Source organism: Phallusia mammillata, chromosome 3 (genome assembly GCF_965637545.1).
Source record: "Phallusia mammillata chromosome 3, kaPhaMamm4.hap1.1, whole genome shotgun sequence".
Taxonomy (NCBI): domain Eukaryota; kingdom Metazoa; phylum Chordata; class Ascidiacea; order Phlebobranchia; family Ascidiidae; genus Phallusia; species Phallusia mammillata.
The window spans coordinates 1,487,345-1,509,764 of record NC_137254.1 but is presented as its reverse complement, the minus strand read 5'-3'; the positions used below and the strand labels follow the sequence as shown (position 1 = coordinate 1,509,764).

Here is a 22,420-nt window from a genome sequence, read left to right as displayed (position 1 = left end):
ACATCAAAATTAAAGCTTTTAAAGATTTTACAGTACATAATTTCAGTATAAACCAAATAGCACAACTCGACCAATCAGATCGCCACGTTTGATCACGTGAAGTAATTTGACAAACGAACAATGCATGATTGAAGACCAAATGTAAACTTTCATTAAATGTTTAGTTTACAATGTTATTGTGACCTGTGTACATTCTAAGGCAGGCAGTTTTGCCTAGCTTGCATCTAAAGTGTTACTGGTGTCGTTTTGCAAGCGCAGGAAATAACACGTCGTTGAGCTTTACCAACACTTCAAACTATTCGGTTCAATTCAGGGTTATGATGGATTACGAACGCTTCTTTGTTGGAGACATTAATATGTTGACGCATTTGGACTAAAGCGGAGTAAAAACCCGAAAGAGTGAGAGTGGTTTCTGATTCTATTCAGCCAATTAGGTTGTCGTGTTTGATCACGTGACTTGATGTGACACGCTTGATTTGTCCCAGCGTTCGCTTTATATTTACTTATTTTCGTGAAGACATTGTTGCTTAATTAATTAACACTGACGGCCCGCAAAAAGGTGAAATGCAACAAGCACACTGGTTTACGGCCAAGTCATTACCGGTGCAATATATTAAATCTCCCACCAAGTATCAACAAGCAGCACAATAAAAGTGGAGACTTTCTCCGAGGCTACAAAAGTACAGTTTAATTATCTAACGTGTAATTCGCAGCCATTTGGTTGAATCTCTATCATAACTTCTGTAAGTTTACATTACAATTTTTGTGTGGAAAATGTCATAAGGTCTCGTCACACAGCCTTCCCCAGGCCGTTTTGCGAAAGCTCTGGACAAATAAGTTTTTACACTTGGATAGTCTCTTAAAACTATTATACAACACATTGTTTACCTTTGCTGAGTTAATTTTATTCAAGTTAATTGCTTTAGGTTTGATAGAAACTAGGACAGAGTTTTATGCGCGCCCGAACCAGACTGGTTGTTGGGAAGCCCGTTTAGGTCAAAAAGTTTGATTGACAGGATTATAATAAAGAAGACATACACAATGGAGAGTAATAGACAATGGCTTAAATATGACGTTTGAGGGCTGTTGGGCATTAGAACCAGCATTTATCTTCTTAGCTAAGTGATATACGTTAAAAAAATTACTGATATATAATATGAAGTCAGACTCGAATCAAGTCCGTTTGTTAAAAAACCTAATCTCAAACCCGACGTACAACTCTGAACTGGCAAGCAATCGAATTAGCTTTGAATGTTTCGTGGTTCGAAACTGAACGCCTCTATCCCACACGGGGTGAAGTGGTAAACATTTTCAGGCTTGTTGTAGTCAAACCAGAACGTATCTGAAACTTTTGTTGAACAATTGCTTCACACAACAGCCGAACCCGAGACGTCATCAATTCTAGTGCCATGCTCATGCGTTTTCGGCGTATCAATGCATCGGATTCACATGTGTGCGCTTGCTGTGTATTTTCCAACGCTTGCGGATGGACAGTTGTTCGCATGCCAGCGGGAGAACGATGGGCGGAGGAAGGCCTTTTACTCATAACAAACCAGCCAGCGAACTGCTCTGTTCAATACAGGAGTGAAAACACGAAACACTGAGAGTGGTTTCTGATTCTATTCAGCCAATTAGGTTGTCGTGTTTGATCACGTGACTTGATGTGACACGATTGATTTGTCCCAGCGTTCGCTTCATATTTGCTTATTTTCGTGAAGATAATGTCGCCTAATTAATTATCAGTGACGGCCGAAAAAAAGTGAGGGCGACAAGCACAATGGTTGCGACCAAGTCATTACCGGTGCAATATATTAAATCTCCCACCAAGTATGAACAAGCAGCACAATAAAAGTGGAGACTTTCTCCGAGGCTACAAAAGTACAGCTTACTTATCTCATGTGTAATTTGTAGCCTTTGGTTGACTCTCTATCATAACTTCTGTAAGTTTACATTATTATTTTGGGTGGAAAATGTCATAAGGTCTCGTCACACAGCCTTCCCCGGGCCGTTTTGCTAAAACTTTGGAAAAATCAGTTTTTACACTTCAAGTGTCTTCAAACAAACTATTACAGAACACATTGTTTACCTTTGCTGAGTTAATTTTATTCAAGTTGATTGCTTTAACTGGGACAGAGTTGTATGCAGGTCCGAACCCAAATTGTTCATGAGATCGCGACCTATATTTTATACTAATGCGCCACATACGAAGCACTAATACATAGCGCAACCACGCCAACGCTGAATGTTGTTTACCACAGCTCGACCAATCAGTTTTCTGTGTTGGATCACGTGACATTGTAAACACATTTGCTGTATTTCGGTGGTAGAGAATTGTCAAAAAATAGGTGGATTAAAATTCCAGTTTTTAACGATTTTACAGAACTTATTTTCAGGATAAATCAACATACAAGAGCTCGACCAATCAGATCGCCACGTGTGAAGTGATTTGACAAATGCACCATATTGAAGGACGAACCTTGTGTTTATACAAAAAATTTGTACAAAATACCCAGAGAGTGGGGTGCTGTGTATTTTCCATGCTTACATAAGACCGGTGTTCTAATGTCTGGCCATTTTGCAATCATCGTCTTTAACAAAAAAATAAACGAAGGCTTGCTTTGGCATTTTTCAAAACCTTTAAAAACGGCACCCACGCATGCTTTTTGTTTGTCAAAGTAAGTCATAGCGCTTGTTACGTGCACGAGTTGCACAGATAAGCGGGTTTTCTAACGAGCTTCGTGCAGTCAACCAAATAGCTTTCTACATAGAGTTGTAAGTCGGGCCGGTTTCGGGTTTAGGTTTCCTCAAACAACTGGCTTGATTCGGGCCTGGCTTTACACTCTGTGTCAGTATTTTTTCGAATAAATTTAACTAGGTAAGTAGCCAGTTGGCAGATGTCAAATAGCTGAAAAACACCATGTTCAAGGCCGTTTGTGTATTATTGGCCATTGTGATTGTTGTCTTTTCTTTCCTGAGGCTTTAACGTATAGTTCAGTCAATCATAGCGCTTGCTGCATGCACGATTTTGCAAGCTTAAAGTAAGTTTGTAAACGAGCCTTTTATATTTCCGAAACCTGCAATAATACGCATTTGATTTTACTCAAACCGTTAGTTTACCATATATATAAGGGGCCATAAAGAGCCATTTAGTTGTTTTGCAATTATTTTATACAGATAGCCAGACAATTAGTATAACGCAAACTGGCGTTCGTCATTTGATTTCAGAAAACAAGCCGGATGACACCGGTGTGTAAGATCGAAAGATAGAAGGCAGGGCTACGTATGACCTGTCGTTTCCGTTTTAATGCCTATAAATATACTGCAAAAGTAGCTTTCCTTACAGTAACGCGGTTTATTCAGATTGGAAGTGGGTTCTGTCAAGTTCGCAGTGTAAAGTAGCTCGGGAGATTTTTAGTCTAACATTTTTATTTATATCGCATTTTTTAAAAAGTTTCGAGCATTAGAATGGTGTCGGCGCTAATTTCTAACTTATTGTTCGGAAATTAAACCGAAGTAAACGCATTTAAAATAGGTGTGCATTCGTACGGTTGTCGGCTGTCAGTTTTTTATTGAATCTCAATTTCGCATTGAAGGCCGCCATGACTTTTATTGCATCAACCATTTTTAGACGACATGTTTGCAATTTTAAAGAATACTGACGACATGGCTCTGTGCGCGCATAAAGCCTTCTTTTTCGCAACTTATCAGTGTTTAGGTGGCCTTTTTTGCAGTAGCTTAAGGCGGGCCTATGATGTGTTGTTGCCTCCAAGAAAAGAAGACAAACAATTCATGAGACTGGGTAAAGTAGTTGTAAGTTCACGGTAACAAAAATCGGGTTGAACTATTATATGAGTACGATTTTTTTAAGTTTTTTTTTTGTACAGAAACAAACTAACCTCTTATATTAACAGTTGTTCTATAAATATCATAAACATGCTGTGGTTATTATTTCTATTGTTTTTCGTCGGATGCGCAGAAGGTGAATGTCCGGGTGAGGATTTCAGTCTCGCTCCTCGACCTTATACAAGTAAGCTTACACAATTAGTTCACGGCAAATCGTTATGGCCACTCAAATTTTGCATGACTTTTCCAATTTCCGCTTATGTTTACTTTTCTCTAAAACCTATTTTGCAATTTTTTCACAGAACCTAAAAATCTCTCGGTGTGCGAGAAACCGTACCGCGGTCCCAACTGCACCTGCCCTTCTTCAATGTTTGAATGTGCTTGTCACAAGTTTGGTCGGTGTGGGGACAAACCAGGATGTATTGATATGCGGAAGGTAAATTTTTATGGCAACAACTGTGGTGATTGGAGCGACGAGTTCGGTGAGATTTGTCCTAAAGGCAGGTTTCAGTGTGACTGCTTCAACACAACTTGTAAAGGTGTTGTTGGGTGTGTGAGGGAGTGGTGGCGATGTAATGGAAAGATAAATTGTTTAGATGGCAGTGACGAAGTTAATTGCACTTGTCCAGCTTTTAAGTTTGAATGTGATTGCTACAAAACAAAGAACTGCACAACTGAATATGGTTGCATCAAAAACGACTTGCAATGTGATGCAGTTAATCAGTGTGGAGATTGGAGTGATGAAGTTAATTGCACTTGTCCAGCTAATAAGTTTGAATGTGATTGTTACAAAACAAACAACTGCACAAATTACGTTGGTTGCATCAACAAATACCAGCACTGTAATGGAAGAAATGACTGTGGAGATTGGAGTGATGAAGTTAATTGCACTTGTCAAGCTGACAAGTTTCAATGTGCATGTGTTGACACAAAACAATGCGATATCAGTATAGACGGAAGTTGTATTGAGCGATCTTTATTATGTGATGGAAATAGTGACTGTTTTGATGGTAGTGATGAGACACATTACACATGTAACTGCTCTGGAGTTTATGCAAGATGTCCGTGTGATCCTGGTAACAAACATTGTCCATCTACTGGTAGATGCATACCTTTTGACTGGATTGGTGATGGATTTAAGGATTGCTATGATGAAAGTGACGAACTTTGTTCAGTTAACAACTTCACATGTCAATCTTGCAAAATGTTTGCCACGATTTGTAAAAGTGAACAACTTGCCAGGTACCTTGTACATTCCACTGTTCCGGCAGAGTGCAATACAGTAATCCAACCATCATGTGCTGATGACATCAACAGTTGTGAAAGCAAGAATGTGATTTGCGTCTCTTCAAACTGCAAAAAAACAGACAAATTCTGTAGGAATATTTTTATTTGCGAAAACAAAAAAATCATAGCTGGAAGTGATTTTTGTGACTCAGTTAGTAGTTGTAGTGACAATAGTGATGAAATTAAGTCAGGATTTGGGTTTAAATGCTCTGGATCATCGAGACAAGATGTTTGTGTTTTGCCTCAAACCAATGTTTACGATTCAGTGGCTGAATGCTCTGATAAATCTGATCTTTGCTTTGTCAACGGACAGTTCAAATGTTTTCAGTGCTTGGATAAAAAGTTAATCATATCACCCAAGCAAGTTTGTGACGGTATAGTGGATTGCTTTGATATGTCAGATGAGTGTTTGTGTTTGAATCAAAGTTTGTGTAATGATATAAGAGGCAATTGTCCATCAAATCAGATGCATTGCCAAAATAAATCTGTATGTTCGGCTCAAAGAGGAAAGTTGTGCAACTCAAGCGTGCAATGTGTTGATCAAATAAACATGAAATACTGTTCGTCTGCAAAAAAATTGGGACAAACTCAGTGTTTACCAGAAAACTATAAAAGCCTTAGACTTGACGAAATATTTAAGTGTGCGAGAACTGACAACAAAGTGTCTAGGAGTAGGTTTCAGTATGCGCTAGGTAGGGGAATTGATGCCAAAGTTTTGTTGAACTCAATATGTGATGGTAAAGTTGAGGGCAACCTGTACCTTTATGGTGAATTGAAATGTCCAAATATGTTTTATTGTTTCTCAAAAGAAAAGATCAACATAAAAAACACTCAGGTGTGCGACGGAAATGTCGATTGTGATGACGGTTCAGATGAATTTGTACAACTTTGTAACAAAACTCAGTTTTATTGTAAAACCAAGGATAGGGTTTCTATTGACAGAAAAACTGTTTGTGACGGAATTATCGATTGCGACAACGAGTCGGATGAACGCAGATGTCATTGTGAAAAAAATAGGTTTTATTGCACAAACAAACAACCTTTGTCAGTTGAATGGAAACTGGTGCAGAATGGAATTCTAGATTGTTCGGACGGAAGTGATGAATGTGTAAACTTGGTTAGGGATGCTTTTGCAGACGTCAACGAAATGATTGCCAATCCAATATACCGAGCAATTTTCTGGATTACAGCTGTATTGGCAGTGGGAGGAAATTTGTTTGTGTTTATTGCAACTGCTTACCGCTTATGGAATGTAGATAGAAACCAAAATGTTTTCATCAACACCAGTATTTTTCTTCTAAACCTCTGTTGCTCAGATTTTCTCATGGGAATTTATCTGCTTGTAGTTGTAGTGCAAGCCACACGATTTTCTGGCTCGTATTGTTTGTTTGATAAGGAATGGAGATCAAGTAGTTTGTGTTCAGGACTTGGGGCACTTGCTGTGGTTTCTTCTGAAGCATCGGCCATGACTATGACAGCCATGACCACTTTTCGTCTTGTATCAGCCTTTAGACCATTTACAATTCGAAGTTTAGGTGTTCTTAGAGTTTTACTTGCTGAATTTTTTTGCTGGATTTTAGCTGTAGTTTTGGCAACTGTTCCTTTAATAAACGTCACTTCAGAATATTACACAACTGATATTTGGTTTCCAAACAACTTTTTTGGAAACGATTTTGTTTCCAGAGAAAATATGTCTCTTCTTGCAGAACGAGTTGCCAATGTAAAACTGAAGGGGTGGAACGATGTGAAACAAACCATAAGAATGGCATTTCCTCGCAACCCAATCAAAGGAGAGTTTGGATACTATGGAGAAACAAGTGTCTGCATGCCACGTTTGTTTGCCACAACCAGTGAATTTGCTTGGGAATATTCAACTTTCCTCATCACAATCAACTTCCTTATGTTCATGTACATGGTTGTTGCATATGTTCTCATCTACAAACAGAGCAACCGCATGAAAGGGTCTAGAAGCAATGATGTTAGCTCCAAGATGCAGAAGAGAATCTCAAGGTTGATTTTGACCGACTTCTGTTGCTGGATTCCAATTTGTGTCATGGGATACTTGAGTGTTGGAGGAATCAAGATGCCACCAGATGCTTATGTGTTGAGTGCTTGTCTGTTGCTTCCGATCAACAGCGCTCTTAACCCCTTGCTTTACTCCAAAGCATTGGAAGATCAACTTGTCAGGGCAAAGAAATGGCTGGTGGAGAAATTGTCATCTCTACGAGCATCTACAAATAACTCGTCAGATTTAGCTGTGAGATACAATGCTCGTGCAGATGAAGAAGGCGACAGAGTGGTTGAGATCGTGGGATGAAAACAACAAAAACAAAAATCTAAATAAAATACGAAATTAAACTTAAACGATAGTAAACACCCCACAAATATTTGTTGCAGTTTTCGAAGTATGAAATTATGTTGTGTTTGATGTTGTTTCCATCATGTACATATGCTTGTGTAAATACATGTTACTTTAACAAAATATGATGCTTTAAGTGTTTTTTTATGCATTTTGTTTCAAACCCATTGCTATATTATGAAGAAAAGTTACATACATCGACTGAAAAGTATTTCAGGGATTAGGCAAATGTTTAAAATCTGAAAAGAGTGATGATTACATTTTAAAAGGCCTGGAAAATGATTTAGAGTTTTGTGGCACATGTAACAATTATGAAATTAGGAGTATGCTTACACACACAAATATCCAGGTTTAGTAACAGTAGAAAGAGTCTCTTAAAAAGCTTCATGTAATTTCTACATAACGCCACTTGAACAATCACCGAATTACAAAGAGATACAAGCATCAGTGAATGATAGCTTTTCACCATAACTTTTCTGCACTACATAAGATCAGTAGACTTATCGACAGCAGCCACTGTTTGTAGATTTTAAACTCACCTGATTGTGGTAATGTTGTGCTGAACATTTTGATGTAGAGTAACAGTCAGTCTTCTACCTGTGTACATTGTACAGCTAACTGGTCTTTTAATATATATGCACAACAAAACATTTTATTCTGTGGCGACATCAGAAGAACTTTAGGAGTATAGGTGGTGAATTAAACCGATGACATATAAACACATAATATATATGGATAAAATAAAGTATATAACAAACATACCTCAGGTCAGAAATGTTGGACCAGTTTAGACAATTACACAAGAATTTAAATAGAACTTTATAAAATATTCACTTTTAGGGATACACACCACTCATGTTAAGCTTAGTGTAATATATTCAACCACATAAGTTTCACCAATTTAATTTACTACCATTGGCACAAACACATAATTCCGCAATGTAATTTTTCTCCTAACGCAGTGGTTCTTAAACTTTTTATAGTTTTTTCAAAACGATCCCTTTGCCATTATTTTGAGGGCTCGCGGTCGTTGAGCCTAAACGTGTATTTCATAAAAACGAAAGTTGATTGCAGGAGTTTAGCTAGTTATGCAAAATTGCGCATAATAATCATCCAAAGACAGCTTGTGACATCGCAGACAAGACAAAAACGATTGTGCGCGAACAATTACATTGTTGATAGTTGTCATTTAATAAAGGCCATTGTTTAGCAATGGAGACAGTCGATTCTCAATTCTACTTTAATTTACTCCTATTTAGTGGAACAATTTGACGCCAAATAAGATTATAGAATTACTTCAACCGCTTCGCGGTCCCCCCAAAATTACCTCACGGACCCCAGTTTGAGAACCGCTGTCCTAAAGAGTTCACTGTTTTAAGCTTTGGAAAGCTTGTGTGGAGAAAACTTCAACATTCTCATTACTTTCATAATTCTTCTACAAATCAAATATTGTGTGCAAGCTTCGCTCAGCTTCAGTAAAATAATTGTTGTTCACACTGTAGCGGGGTAAAGTTAGGCTGCTATATTGTTCAACAGTGGCTAGATTCAAAGAATTTAAACCCTTTTAAGTTTGTAGAGCTCTTCTGGCAACTGTAATTTTATTTAGACGTTTCGACTTCCTAGGAATTTCGACTTCGCGATAAGGAATGATTGGGCCTCTGATCTTTAAATAGGTGCCTGCAGTACGCTGATAGCATCACGTCTGTTTTGATGTTCATTGAGTTATCCCGTTGGTAAATATTTCATGTCTCAAGAAATAGAATAAAATACATGTGCCAGAAGAGCTCTTCGAACTCTTATTATGCCTGGCAGCAATAGCTTATGTAAAACCTTTTTAACTGAAAAAGCTGAAAAATAATATTTCGGGGTTTGCTTGTGCGCTGGAGTCCTGGCTCACACAGCCGCACTTTTGCTGGGATCTCTTCTGCTTGTACACAGGACTTAGCTTAAATTGTTTTTGTTTTTTTGCTTAACTGTAGGCTACTTTAGAGCAATGAAAATGTTTTGTGGGAGTACACAAATACGAACTAGAGCAGCGGGATACGAAAAATTCATTACACACGAACAAAGGCTATCTGGGAAGTTAACGGGTGCATTCCCCAAAAAGCAACTTGCACAATTAATGTGCGATGGTTGATATATCGAATTAAAAAGTAGGTTCAAGTGCCTGCCATCATCGTAGAAAGACATTCAAATTGATATTACAGTATTCTCAATTAAAAAATAGAACTACATATATATTACCTGCTCTAAAATCACTATAGCCTACATTACACACATGATATACATTTCGCCCAGCAAGTAAAGTTTTTAAACATCAGAAGTCTACACTTCAAAACTGCGCTGGCTTGCCCGCGTGAACGCAAGCATGATTTCAGGCTCCGCGCCACCTTGTGGGCAGGGTTGCCAGGTGGCCTAAAAATCGGACAAAAAACGATAAATTGGCCTAATTTCACATGCTGTGTCCGACAAGTAAAAAATAAGCAATATTCGAAAAACACATGAATAAAACACATGCACTAACTAATTTGTTCGTGGCAATCTGTAATCAATCCAAGCTATTACGTTGACAAGCTGACAATCACGAGCTGAAAGAGAACTAGAAATGTTATACTTAAAATCGACGTGCAACATACAAATGCAAAAATTATCGACATGCGATGCAGACAAATTAAACTCGTCGCACAAACTTAAGGTCATTACTCATTGGTAACTTTCCACTAATTTCTTAAAATTATTTATTTAAGTAAACAAAGCTAATAAAAGAGCCATAGGAGGCATCCAACTTACCAGCAAATCAAACGGGTCATAACTCACAACAGGACAGTATGCAATACAAGTAGTTCAGGTCAATCATTTAAATGAAATGTAATTACAGGTCACTGTGACAAATAAAGCAAAAAAAAACATAATGCTTACCTGCAATGTTCACACATACATTCGTTTATATTCGAACCTTCAATAGATTTCATACCCCCGAAGAGCATGCACTAAAATGCCATTAAAAATCCCATGCGATTTCATCAAGTACTGGAAAAAAATTCATTAAGTCAATTGTGTTTTAGCATGTGTATCTATCATCACTTTCTTAAATTGGTACGAAGATAATTGATTGTATTAGCAAGACGCACAGTAACTGCTTTATTAAATGTTACCTTGGCAGAAATTTACAGTTTATTTTTTTGGCCTAAAATGACCGATTTTTAGACAAATACTGTCCGAATCCAATCCGCAATACCTGGCAACCCTGCTTGTGGGCGAAACCTCACGCAAAACAAACCAACTATGCGCTGGCACGCAAGCGTGTGTGTGGAACAAAATTATTTAGAATACCTTCCATTGCACCAACCAACTCCTAGATTGTGTTTTAGTCAGTACAACCGTTTGAAAACTTTTACGTTTGGGGGCCTGTGGGTGAACCGCTGGGTCAATTAAGGTCAAACTTTGGGAGGATCAAATTTGAATCAATAACTAACACCTGTGTAAATTTAAATAAATTTGAAGCACTCTTTCTTGACTAAAGGAATTTAACAAACCAGCGTTAGACAGAAAAAAGAAACGGACAAAAACAATATGTCCCCTTCAGGGAAGTAGACCCATAATAAGCTGCAGACATTGGCACTCTAAAATACAAAGTTTACAAAATTAACTACATGGAAACCTGCTGCACTCTTTATAACAAACCCACTAATTTACTAACAATATAGATACCCTTACTTAAAGATTAAAAAAAAGCTTTTGACCAAAACCTGAATACAACGTTTTTTTGACATTAAATGCTAAACAGTGTGTATTTTTATGTTTTATTGTTTTTTAGTTTTCATGCAGATTGTGTGTCTTCTTAAAGTTTTAGTGATGTTGAAAATAATCAAATTTGGTAATTGGTCTCATTTCCATACATGAAAGGAAAAAACAGATTTGAATATGTTAGCAGTGAACATTAAATGGCATTAGCAGATAACACATAACAGTATTTCAAGAAAAACATTTCTATCAGAAATCCCTGCTGAAAGAATGTTAAAAGAAAACTGAAATGAAAATCACAATGACTATTTCACACACATGTGGATAATTTTGAAATAGATGAAATGCTAGCAGTAATAAAGTACAGTTTGTTAAAATTTTGAAACTGCAAAACAAATCCAATATTTGGGAATTCTGAGTCATTTTTAAAGCATTTATTTTGCCAGAATATTTATATAAACTAATGACAAGCTATTAAAAACGTTGGGGTAAATATGATTGTAACATTTCTATTTTATCTTGTGTTAACGAGATAAGAAAAAAGTTTTAAAACCTCTAATATATAGTTTAAAATTCAGTATGCAACAAAACAGATTTTACAATTGTTGAATTGCATTTAACCAGATTTGTTGTAATATAACACAAAGGCTTGCTACAAAAACACAAAATCGTTTTTAAGACACATAGTAGCATAGTCAGGTTGTGTGTCACGATAAAAATGAAAAATCACAGTTGAAAAGATAAACGAAAATGGATAAAATGAAAGAAATACGAATTATGCAGAAACTTTGGTCTGCGCAAACAAGTGTTCTGGGATTTGAGCTCCAATCCTGTAATATAAATACACTTAAATTACAATTAAGCAAATCCTATCTAGTCTATTTGGTAAGTTTTCATTTTTATAAACCAATGTTGTATAGTTAATATAGAAGCACTAAAATTGTGTACACTGAGGACCACAGTGAGCAACATTAGATGTGCACGCTGTGGCCACACACCAGTTGATGTGGCATAGATTTTCATGCGCCTAGGCATACACACTAGCTCCCTGAGTACACGGAGGACCACTGTGAGCAACATTACATGAGTATATATATATAAACTGGTGTGTGGCCACATCATGCACATCTAATGTCACCCACAGTGGTCCTTAGAGTACTCAGGGAGCTTGTATGTATGTCCAGGGACATGAAAATATATGTTGCGCATAAACTGGATGGTGTGGCCAAAGCGTGCACATCTACCATTGCTCACAGTGATCCGAAGTGTACGCACGGAGCCTGTTACTATGCCCAGACATGTCAAAATCTTTGCGGGGCATAAATTAGAGTGTGACCACAGCATGCACATCTAATCTTATTCACAGTGGTCCTCTGTGTAGCCTGGGTGCTCATGTGTCTAGGCATACACACAAGGTCCCTTGGTACACTGAGGACCATCGTGAGCACCATTAGATGTGCATGCTGTGACAACACACCAGTTTACACATACACATCTAATGTTAGAATCGACGTAAATTCCATCGTACAATGTGATATATTGGCGCAAAAGTTTATTTTGAAACAAAATTTTGCATGTTTTGATTTTTAAACCAAATCATTATATTTTATGTACTATCTGGCGAAAATATGCCTATTGTGCCAGGACAGAGAAAAATTTGAACAAATGGTTCACATATCACCTTGAATAATATCTATTGCGTATCCCTTGCACAGATTTTGGATCAAACCTGGTATCTTGAGATTTTTCTTGTTCTCTGCAAAAAACAAAATCAATAAACTTTAATACAAAGATGGAGCAACTGTAATGTTCTAATTAGTGGTGGGATTCAGTAAGTTCGCACCGTTTCTATAGAACTGCCTTGCGAAATTTTATGAGATCAGCGAACCGGTTAGGATTACTGGTTACTGTCAATGGACTTTTTGTAACAGAACCGGCTGACAAATATGACTTTTGTAACAGAACCGGCTGACAAATATGCGTTTTGTAACAGAACCGGCTAAAAAATAAGACTTTTGTGATAGAACCGGCTGAAAAATATGACTTTTGGTAACAGAACAGGCTAAAAAATATGACTTTTGTGATAGAACCGGCTGAAAATATGACTTTTATGATAGAATTGGCTGAAAAATATGACATATGTAATAGAACCGGCTGACAAAAAATTCAATCCCATCACTGGTTGTAATAATATAGCAGTTTGACATCATAACACCATAAGCTATATTCTACATGACCATATTTGGTAATTTGCTTGTTTCTTTCTAGTCAGCTTTAAAATACACAGTAATAATAAACAACAAAATTGCTCTTTACAAAAATAAATGTCTAAGTGTGTTGAAAAGAGTAGATTTTAATGCAAATTGAAAGTTAAGATCAAAATCAGAACGCAAGGTTCCATAAAAATCTTATGTCTACTTACTTGGCAATTCTGTCTCGGGTTTTGGTCGAGTAATTTAATCCGCTCTCCCTTACTTTATCCACCAGGAGGAGCAAGAGAGTACAAATTAATGCAACTAAAATGTTAAAAAAAGTGATGTGGTTTAATTTATTTCAGTTTTTCCTTTAAGATGACCCAGTGGTTAGTGCAACCGTCTTGCAATCATAAAGTCGATGGTTCTAATCTCAGCTAAGCATCAGTGTTGCAACAGTCATACACTACAATGAATCAAACATGAACATAGTATCTTACCTCCGACACATGCACTGAAAAAGAGTTCCAACATTAAATATCCGCTCCCATCTAGAATCAAACCAGCTAGAAGTGAAATTACGGCAAGGCCCAAATTTTGTATTGACTGCATACTGAAAATTTACAAATGAAAACATAAACTCTAGAGATGTATAAAAGGACAAATGTTAAACAATCAAATTGGTGTTAACAAATTAATACAACATGAATTTAGTAGCAACGCGTCGAATTGGGTTTGAAGGGAAACCAAATGACTAAAAAATCAAAAAATATGTTTATGTTTTGAATTTGTGTTTACAAACAATTTTTTTTGGGCTGAATCGCAAGAAACTATTTGACCAAAACCTAATCTTTGCGAAAATGGTAAATATAGCACGTTTAAATTTGACAAACTGAATATTCGCTACATCACTAGAATTTAGGTTTAGTAGAGGTTTGGGATATTTGAATTACTTAAAGTGATACTTTGGGGGCTTAGGTTTATACGATAAAAATATTTATTATCTGTAGCAGGACTACAAAAAAGATTCAGACCAATCTGGTTAATAGCATAATCTGTTTAAATGCATATAAATCTCACATATACTATTTGTTTCAGAAATTTGGCATAAACTAGCTTGGGAAATTGGACAAGTCGTATGTAATATCATTCATTTTAGACACTAATACTTACAATCCATAAGCAGTTCCCAATTGGCACTGGTCAACGATAAAAGCCACCATTGGCCAAAGCGCACAGGCAAGCAGTGAATAAGAAACACCCATTAAACACTGAAAAAAGTATAAAATCAACATTCATAACATATAACAGTAGAAGTTATGTATGTAAGGCGGTCAGTATTGGAGTAACATTCACAACTCAAGCTATTGTTTGTTTTTTGGCCATCTTCACCCTATTTTCAGGGCCAACTATCAAAATGTCACCCCTTCTTTATGCAAATTTTAAGTGCAAAAATTTATCAAAAATTGTTTGCTGTAGTCATTAAACTACCCAAGGTTTGAAAAAAATCACTAGTCATTGCCAACACTTGATTATACTTAACAATAAGACTTAATACCACAAAGCCAATTATGCATCCCTACTAAAAAAAATGACATGTGTAGCAAATGAGGCAGGCCACAGTGCTTGTGATTTGACTTTCGACGGATTCACCACTGAGCCTGCGTAGCTCAGTTGGTAGAGCGTGAGTCCCAGAAAGGCTACAGACGTAGGTTCGAATCCCACCGCAGGCTACATTTTTTAGGTAATCCCTTGCTGTATAAGCAGCGTATAGTGTAATTAAAAACAACCTACCATTGAAAACCATGGATTGATGAAAGTAAACGCAAGGATAACATGACTTCCAAGAGTAGCCACAACAGCCAGTAAAACCCATGTAACGTTAAAACCCAACCGATCAACCATAAAACCAAATACTGGAGAGCAGGGAGCCGATAAAATGTACACAATACTGCAAAAAAATACATGTGTGTTTATGTATAAGCTATTGCTGCCAGACATAATCTCAAGTTTGTAGAGCTCTTCTGGCAAATTTAATTTTATTCTGACGTTTCTATGTCCTATACAGGTCGTCTTCATCATGGTAAATACAATGCAACGAAATCGCGCGTTGTTTTTGTTGCGTTGTGACAGGCTTGCGTTCCATGCACTGTACTAGTCGCATTGAGTGTTATTTACCCTGATGAAGACCTGTATAGGACGTCGAAACGTCGGAATAAAATTACATTTGCCAGAAGAGCTCTACAAACGTGTGTTTATGTATTTTATAATATTTAACCATGCAGCACACAATACACTTTGTACAGTGGTACAAAACACTGCATGGTACCCCTTGTTACCGCATGGTGGCCAGTTTAATGCACAGAAATGTTTTTGCGAATGTGAAATGTTTGCAATCTTTCAAATGTGCTGACAATAAAAGCCCTAAAATGATGCTTTAAGAGCACAAAAAATACCACCAACTAAAAAACTAACAGCCAGTTAGGACTATTTGGAAAATGCAATTTATATCCAAAATGCAGCAACTAATTAACTAACTGACAGGGCTATTGGTGTAAATAAATGAACACTACAATAATGTCTCGGATATCTGTTTTAGGCTTATATAACTAAGTTACATGTGTCATATCGCATGTTATTTAGTAAAACCCTTTTCATAGCACATTAAGCATTGTTAAAAAATCTGTTTGGGTATCAAGGTTTAGTAAAAAATTGGTCAACATTTTTTTACCTGTTAACAGCGCTGGATTGTGCAGGTGTAAAACCATACTTTTCTTCAAAAAATATCCTGAAAAAAACACAAATTAAAAAACAGCCATAAAACTTGTCATATCAAATATGTACTTACTTTCCCAGGCCTATAAAAGGAAAGATGGCTACATAATAACCAACACATATAAAGAATATAAGCCACAGCTGTAAAGGGAAGTCTTTAACTGCTGTTAGTTTGATGGGTTCATCAGTTTTCTGTGCCTTCCGAGCTCCGAGCCGTTCAGCGCGCTTATCGAGCAGCCCAAGAACGATTGCACAAATCAACGAAAAGACGCAAGTTGAAGCAGCTAAAACACAAGTTATGTTGGTTATTTTTAAGGAAATTTTAAAGTGAAAATCACTAAATAGGTCACTGACTCACTGTATTTTATTTGTTTTAGAAAAATAAGTGCATTTTAATTTTATAAGCATTATCAGTGTCTGAAAACAAAGGTTATATATATATTTAATTTAATAATTTGTAGAAAATACTATTATGCGTAATTTTCATTTGACAAAATAAACGAGTGGCAACTGCCATATGATCACAAGGTTATGGGTAGACATAGGTCAAAACTGCAATATGTTAAATTACTTTTCAAGTCCGTGTAGTGTTCCCATTCAAAAAAATTGTGGTAAAAAGCATATATATATTTGTTGTTTTTAGAATTGTAAGGTATTTATTTACCTAAAAACAATGAAACACCAAGAGTGTTAGATGGGCAAAATGATGCCACCCACGAATATACTGGCCCCATCACATTCATATTCACCGTACTGCCCTGAAAAAAAAATGTAGTAGCACTTTCATTTGCACATTTACATCCAGATGTTACAGATAATAATAATATGTATAATGCAGGTAGTCACATAAGATCAAAAAATTAGGTAAGGTAAGTGTTATAAAAAGCCAATTTTAAAGATATTTAAGTAATTATGACTTCAGTTAATAGCAATCCAGGGACCACATACTCTGTTTAATTGCATACTGAATTTTAAACTGTACCCATCATTATGTTGACAAAAACATTTCAGTCTATCACAAAATCTGGTAAATTGTATACTGAGTCACAATTATAACCTAATATTTTTGACACACCATGTCAAATTTCAAATAGGTTTGAAAACTGAGCTACCAAATTGTAAATTTCACAGGATTAGGGTTGGACTATATGGAGTAAAAATTAAAGTAATTTTTTTTTCAAAATCAGCAAAACATAGTACGCCAGGCCTATTAAAGGCGTCATACCAAACCAGCTGGTCACCAAGCATTCAACACCATATGACAAGGCATAGGCTAAAAAAATAGCCTGCGGAGGGATTCGAAGCCACGACATGAGTCTTTCTGGGATTCGCGCTCTACCAACTGAGCTACACAGACTCAGTGGTGAACCCTTCGAAAGTTGAATCACAAGCACCGCTGCCTGCCTCATATGCTGCACTGGCACCTTCGTAGTAGGGGATCGCTAGTTTGACCAGTAATGATTTTAACAAAATCAGCAAGGATAAAGAAGAATAAAAAATGCCCAAGAAAAGCAAGCACCAATATATATTTTTTTACTGATGGCTAGGCTATTTATTTAACGCTACATTGTTGTCATTTACCTATTGCTGCAAGGGCTCATACTTACAATTCTTGCCATGCTTAGTTGAAGGCCGAAAACCAGATTGAGGTCCGACCCTTGAAACCACAAGACAGCGTAAGTGTTTTGTGCGACAGCTAAAGATTCACCTCCGATTCCAATAATAAATCGGCCCATGTCCATTAACCAAATGTGATGGACACTCGCACCTGAAAACAATTAAAATATGTGCATCACCATTTACATAAATTAACCACAACACTTGTTATATATACTTGGCTAGCATCTTAAAAGCTTGTTTTCAGCAGGGTTTTGACAGGTTTTAACTAGATTCGTGCGGCAATCATATAGCTTGTTGCATGCACGACTTAGTAAGCTTAAAGCGGCTTTCTTAACGAGCTTCGTGCAGTCTACTATAGTGCTTGTTACATGCACGACTTTGCAAGCTTAAAGCGGGTTTACTAACGAGCTTCGCCCAGTCAACCATAGCGCTTGTTACATGCACGACTTTGCAAGCTTAAAGCGGGTTTACTAACGAGCTTCGTCCAGTCAACCATAGCGCTTGTTACATGCACGACTTTGCAAGCTTAAAGCGGGGTTCCTAACGGGCTTCGTCCAGTCAACCATAGCGCTTGTTACATGTACGACTTTGTAAGCTTAAAGTGGGTTTCCTAATGAGCCTCATGCAATAAACCATAGCGGTTGTTACATGCACAACTTTGCAAGCTTAAAGCGGGTTTCCTAACGAGCATCGTGCAGTCAACCACAGCGCTTGTTACATGCACGACTTTGCAAGCTTAAAGCGGGTTTACTAACGAGCTTCGTCCAGTCAACCATGGCGCTTGTTACATGCACGACTTTGCAAGCTTAAAGCGGGTTTACTAACGAGCTTCGTCCAGTCAACCATGGCGCTTGTTACATGCACGACTTTGCAAGCTTAAAGCGGGTTTACTAACGAGCTTCGTCCAGTCAACCATGGCGCTTGTTACATGCACGACTTTGCAAGCTTAAAGCGGGTTTACTAACGAGCTTCGTCCAGTCAACCATGGCGCTTGTTACATGCACGACTTTGCAAGCTTAAAGCGGGTTTACTAACGAGCTTCGTCCAGTCAACCATGGCGCTTGTTACATGCACGACTTTGCAAGCTTAAAGCGGGTTTACTAACGAGCTTCGTACAGTCAACCATGGCGCTTGTTACATGCACGACTTTGCAAGCTTAAAGCGGGTTTACTAACGAGCTTCGTCCAGTCAACCATGGCGCTTGTTACATGCACGACTTTGCAAGCTTAAAGCGGGTTTACTAACGAGCTTCGTCCAGTCAACCATGGCGCTTGTTACATGCACGACTTTGCAAGCTTAAAGCGGGTTTACTAACGAGCTTCGTCCAGTCAACCATGGCGCTTGTTACATGCACGACTTTGCAAGCTTAAAGCGGGTTTACTAACGAGCTTCGTCCAGTCAACCATGGCGCTTGTTACATGCACGACTTTGCAAGCTTAAAGCGGGTTTACTAACGAGCTTCGTCCAGTCAACCATGGCGCTTGTTACATGCACGACTTTGCAAGCTTAAAGCGGGTTTACTAACGAGCTTCGTCCAGTCAACCATGGCGCTTGTTACATGCACGAGTTTGCAAGTTTAAAGTGGGTTTTCCAACAAATGTGCATTAAATGCATAAAAATTTGAGTCATTTACAACATAATATTGTTAACTTACCCAATGCAAAGACCAGTTGACCAACGAGGACAAAGGAACTGAACAGAACACATCCGACGCGTACTCCGAGCACTCGGTCAATTAAAAACCCACCAAAGAAACATAAAATCACATTTGGCCAAGAATACCTGAAAAATAATAGAATTTTGAATTCCACTAAACCAAGCAAAAATAGTTTACACAAAAGAGTGCAACCCGCGGGCCACAGAGGTGCTTGGATTTCAAATGCACTGGCAAACAAGTCCAATTATTACATATTTTTGAGCAGATTAATGCGCCCTGTTCTATTTTCTGCGATCTGACAATATGCGGAATCAATAGCGAATTTACTTGTAGTTTAGCACACTTGGTATGCAACAAAGTAAAAAACCTTTGTGTTATATAAAAGGTGCGGTCCGTGATCTAATTTCGGCAATCCTATTTGGTCCCACAGTGACAAATATTGCACACCCCTGGTTTAAACCAAATCTCCAACTTAAAAATCTATTTACAATTATCACTTTTCTGCTTAAAATCATTCTTCTGCACTTTGCATGCATTGCTCCTCTAATTTGCCATTTAAAGTTTCCTAATTTTATTAACTACCAAAAAAACTAAAATTTTTCACAACTTACCACGAGTACAACTGCATAAAAGTGGCCTCGTTAATATCCATGTCATTTCGTATTTGTGTATGAAGCGCTGCAGGGATGTCGTAACAAAAATAACTGCCTGAAAATATAAAATACGTTTGTTTAGTGTCAATCTGTTCCTATTTTAATATAGTTGCATCTTTGGAACACTATGTACAGATCTGTTAAAACAAGAAAAAACATTCAAATTTCATGATAAAAAAATGGCCTAAAAAGACGTAATAAGTGACATGTCTATTTAGGTCATTATTTTCATCATTAAAGTTTTGAACAGATCCATGTATAGTGTTCCAAATAAAGCATGTCACTTTTTACATTTATTTGGGCCATTATTTTTACCGTTAAAGTTGCATCTTATATTATTATGTTGCTTTTTTCTGAAAAATACAACAGAATTGATATTCTAGGCAAATTTTGAAACTAACACATTTTTGCCAATGAGATTATGGTCACATTCATTTGAGTTTTTTTCGCTTGCTGAAAAAACACATAGCGGCACAATTGCACTAAAACAATCACGAAGCCGGAAATAGCTGCGCAACGTAAAAATGTTGAAGCACAAAAGAGTGAAAGGCACAATTGGTGGATAATGGCTAAACGCGCTGCAGCTACACCGTATTATTAAGCGTTTGGCAAATATTTTTTTGATATTACACCAAAAATACACATAAAAATACCTTAAGCATAACAATTTTATAAAAAAATGTCTTACCGAAGCCAAGAAAACACATCAGTGTAAGAACAACAAGTCTATGAGATAAGCTCGTAGGATCACGAATACTTCCACAATTTATGTTACATCTTCTTCCACGCTTTACCACTGGCTCCTCTGCTCCATCGAGCAACGGAGAGTTTTCATCATGCATAACTGACAGTAATTTTTACAACTGATAAAAACACTTTAAACTAGATAAAAACTAAAAACAAACAGGAATTTTTTTGTCAAATTAATCTTAAAATTAGAATATTAATGTTTTTTCTTGCTATGTGATATTTTGCTTTCATTTTAGTTTGTAGATATACACAACGCAAAATGTTAAATGTACATTGATACATTAAATCAGGCATTTTGGAATTCAAAAGCTTCAAATTAATTTTATCCTTTTATAATTAACTTCTTGGCAACATCTTTAAGACTTACGAAATGCTAAAATTATCGCAATTCCTCGCTAAAAAAGAACAAAAACAAAGTTTCGCAAAACAACAAAGTACTTTGACATAGTCACGTGACAAAAACAACGTCGTCACGCATGATGCACGATTGCGCAACCAAGCATATCGTCCAAGGTACGTATCTTTTCTTCTTTTTTGTTTAAGCGAGGTGTTAAATTGTATTAAGCGCACAATTAAAGAAAATCTGGCAAGCCCTTAGCAAAAATTTTTTTACAAACAGATTAATAATTACACGCGTGTTCTGTGTTTCGGGATTTTCTACCTAAAACTTTTAACCAAAACAAACCAGTGTTTATAAACCCGGTGGTGCGATTCAGCCAGTTCGCACCGCTTCTATCAGTGCTGGATTAAGGGTCTGCTGGCCTGTAGGCACAATTTCTAATTGGCCCGAAAATCAGGATTGCCAACTAAAAAATTAGAATTATCAGTGTTGCCAAATTATTCTACTGATTTTAAAGTGGCCTGGATTTTTGACTGGCCTGTCGGCACGTGCCTACTTTGCCTAATGGTTAATCCGGCACTGGCTTCTATAGAACCATCTCACGAAATTTCATGAGATCAGCGAACCTGTTAGCATTACTGATTACTGTCAATGAACTTTTTAACAGAATCGCCTGGAAAATAAGACTTTTGTGATAAAACCGACTGAAAAATAGGACTTTTGTAACAGAACCGGCTGAAAAATAAGACTTTTGTGATAGAACCGGCTAACAACAAATTTGAATTCCACCAATGCCCAAACCACTGGTTAACACTGATCGCGTACCACCTGACAACATTTTCTAGCAATTCCAAAACAATGACCAAGACACGAGTTTTGCCACAAAACAGGGCTCGTTAAGTTGTTTAATTTGCATGGTCTGACTTGAATTGAGTATAGCAAAAAGCTACTAGCGTACCACATGCAAAGCTTCGGCGTACCCTTAATGGTACACGTACCATAGTTTGAGAACCACTGCCCTGAACGATTTTACTTTGTTCCAGTTAAAACGGAGAAAATGGCCGAATATTCGGTTTGCCAAATCGGATTTTTTTACAAAGATTCATTTTCGGCTAAATAATGGCCGAGGCAAACCTTAATTGTACCCTACAGAAGTGAAATGAGAATAAAACACAAGTATCCTGTTATATAACACTACTT

General features: G+C 37.1%; 2 protein-coding genes across 2 annotated transcripts; one reads left to right on the top strand and one right to left on the bottom strand.

The window, feature by feature from the left end:
• The first annotated feature begins 6,021 nt into the window (after positions 1–6,021).
• Positions 6,022–7,447, top strand: LOC145218138 (G-protein coupled receptor GRL101-like). Its single transcript, XM_080085535.1, has one exon. The coding sequence runs from the start codon at positions 6,278–6,280 to the stop codon at positions 7,445–7,447; it is 1,170 nt and encodes a 389-aa protein (XP_079941661.1). The 5' UTR covers positions 6,022–6,277.
• Positions 7,448–11,278: 3,831 nt separating this feature from the next.
• Positions 11,279–21,019, bottom strand: LOC145218658 (lysosomal dipeptide transporter MFSD1-like). The gene is made up of 13 exons (XM_080086062.1): positions 20,819–21,019; positions 20,089–20,185; positions 19,475–19,602; positions 17,808–17,968; positions 16,865–16,958; positions 16,274–16,484; positions 16,157–16,213; positions 15,220–15,376; positions 14,599–14,696; positions 13,926–14,038; positions 13,656–13,749; positions 12,915–12,989; positions 11,279–12,063 (listed from the first exon to the last, which is right to left on the bottom strand). Exons 1-13 carry the CDS (start codon positions 20,970–20,972, stop codon positions 12,009–12,011), a joined length of 1,494 nt encoding a protein of 497 aa, XP_079942188.1. The 5' UTR covers positions 20,973–21,019; the 3' UTR covers positions 11,279–12,008.
• Positions 21,020–22,420: the final 1,401 nt, after the last annotated feature.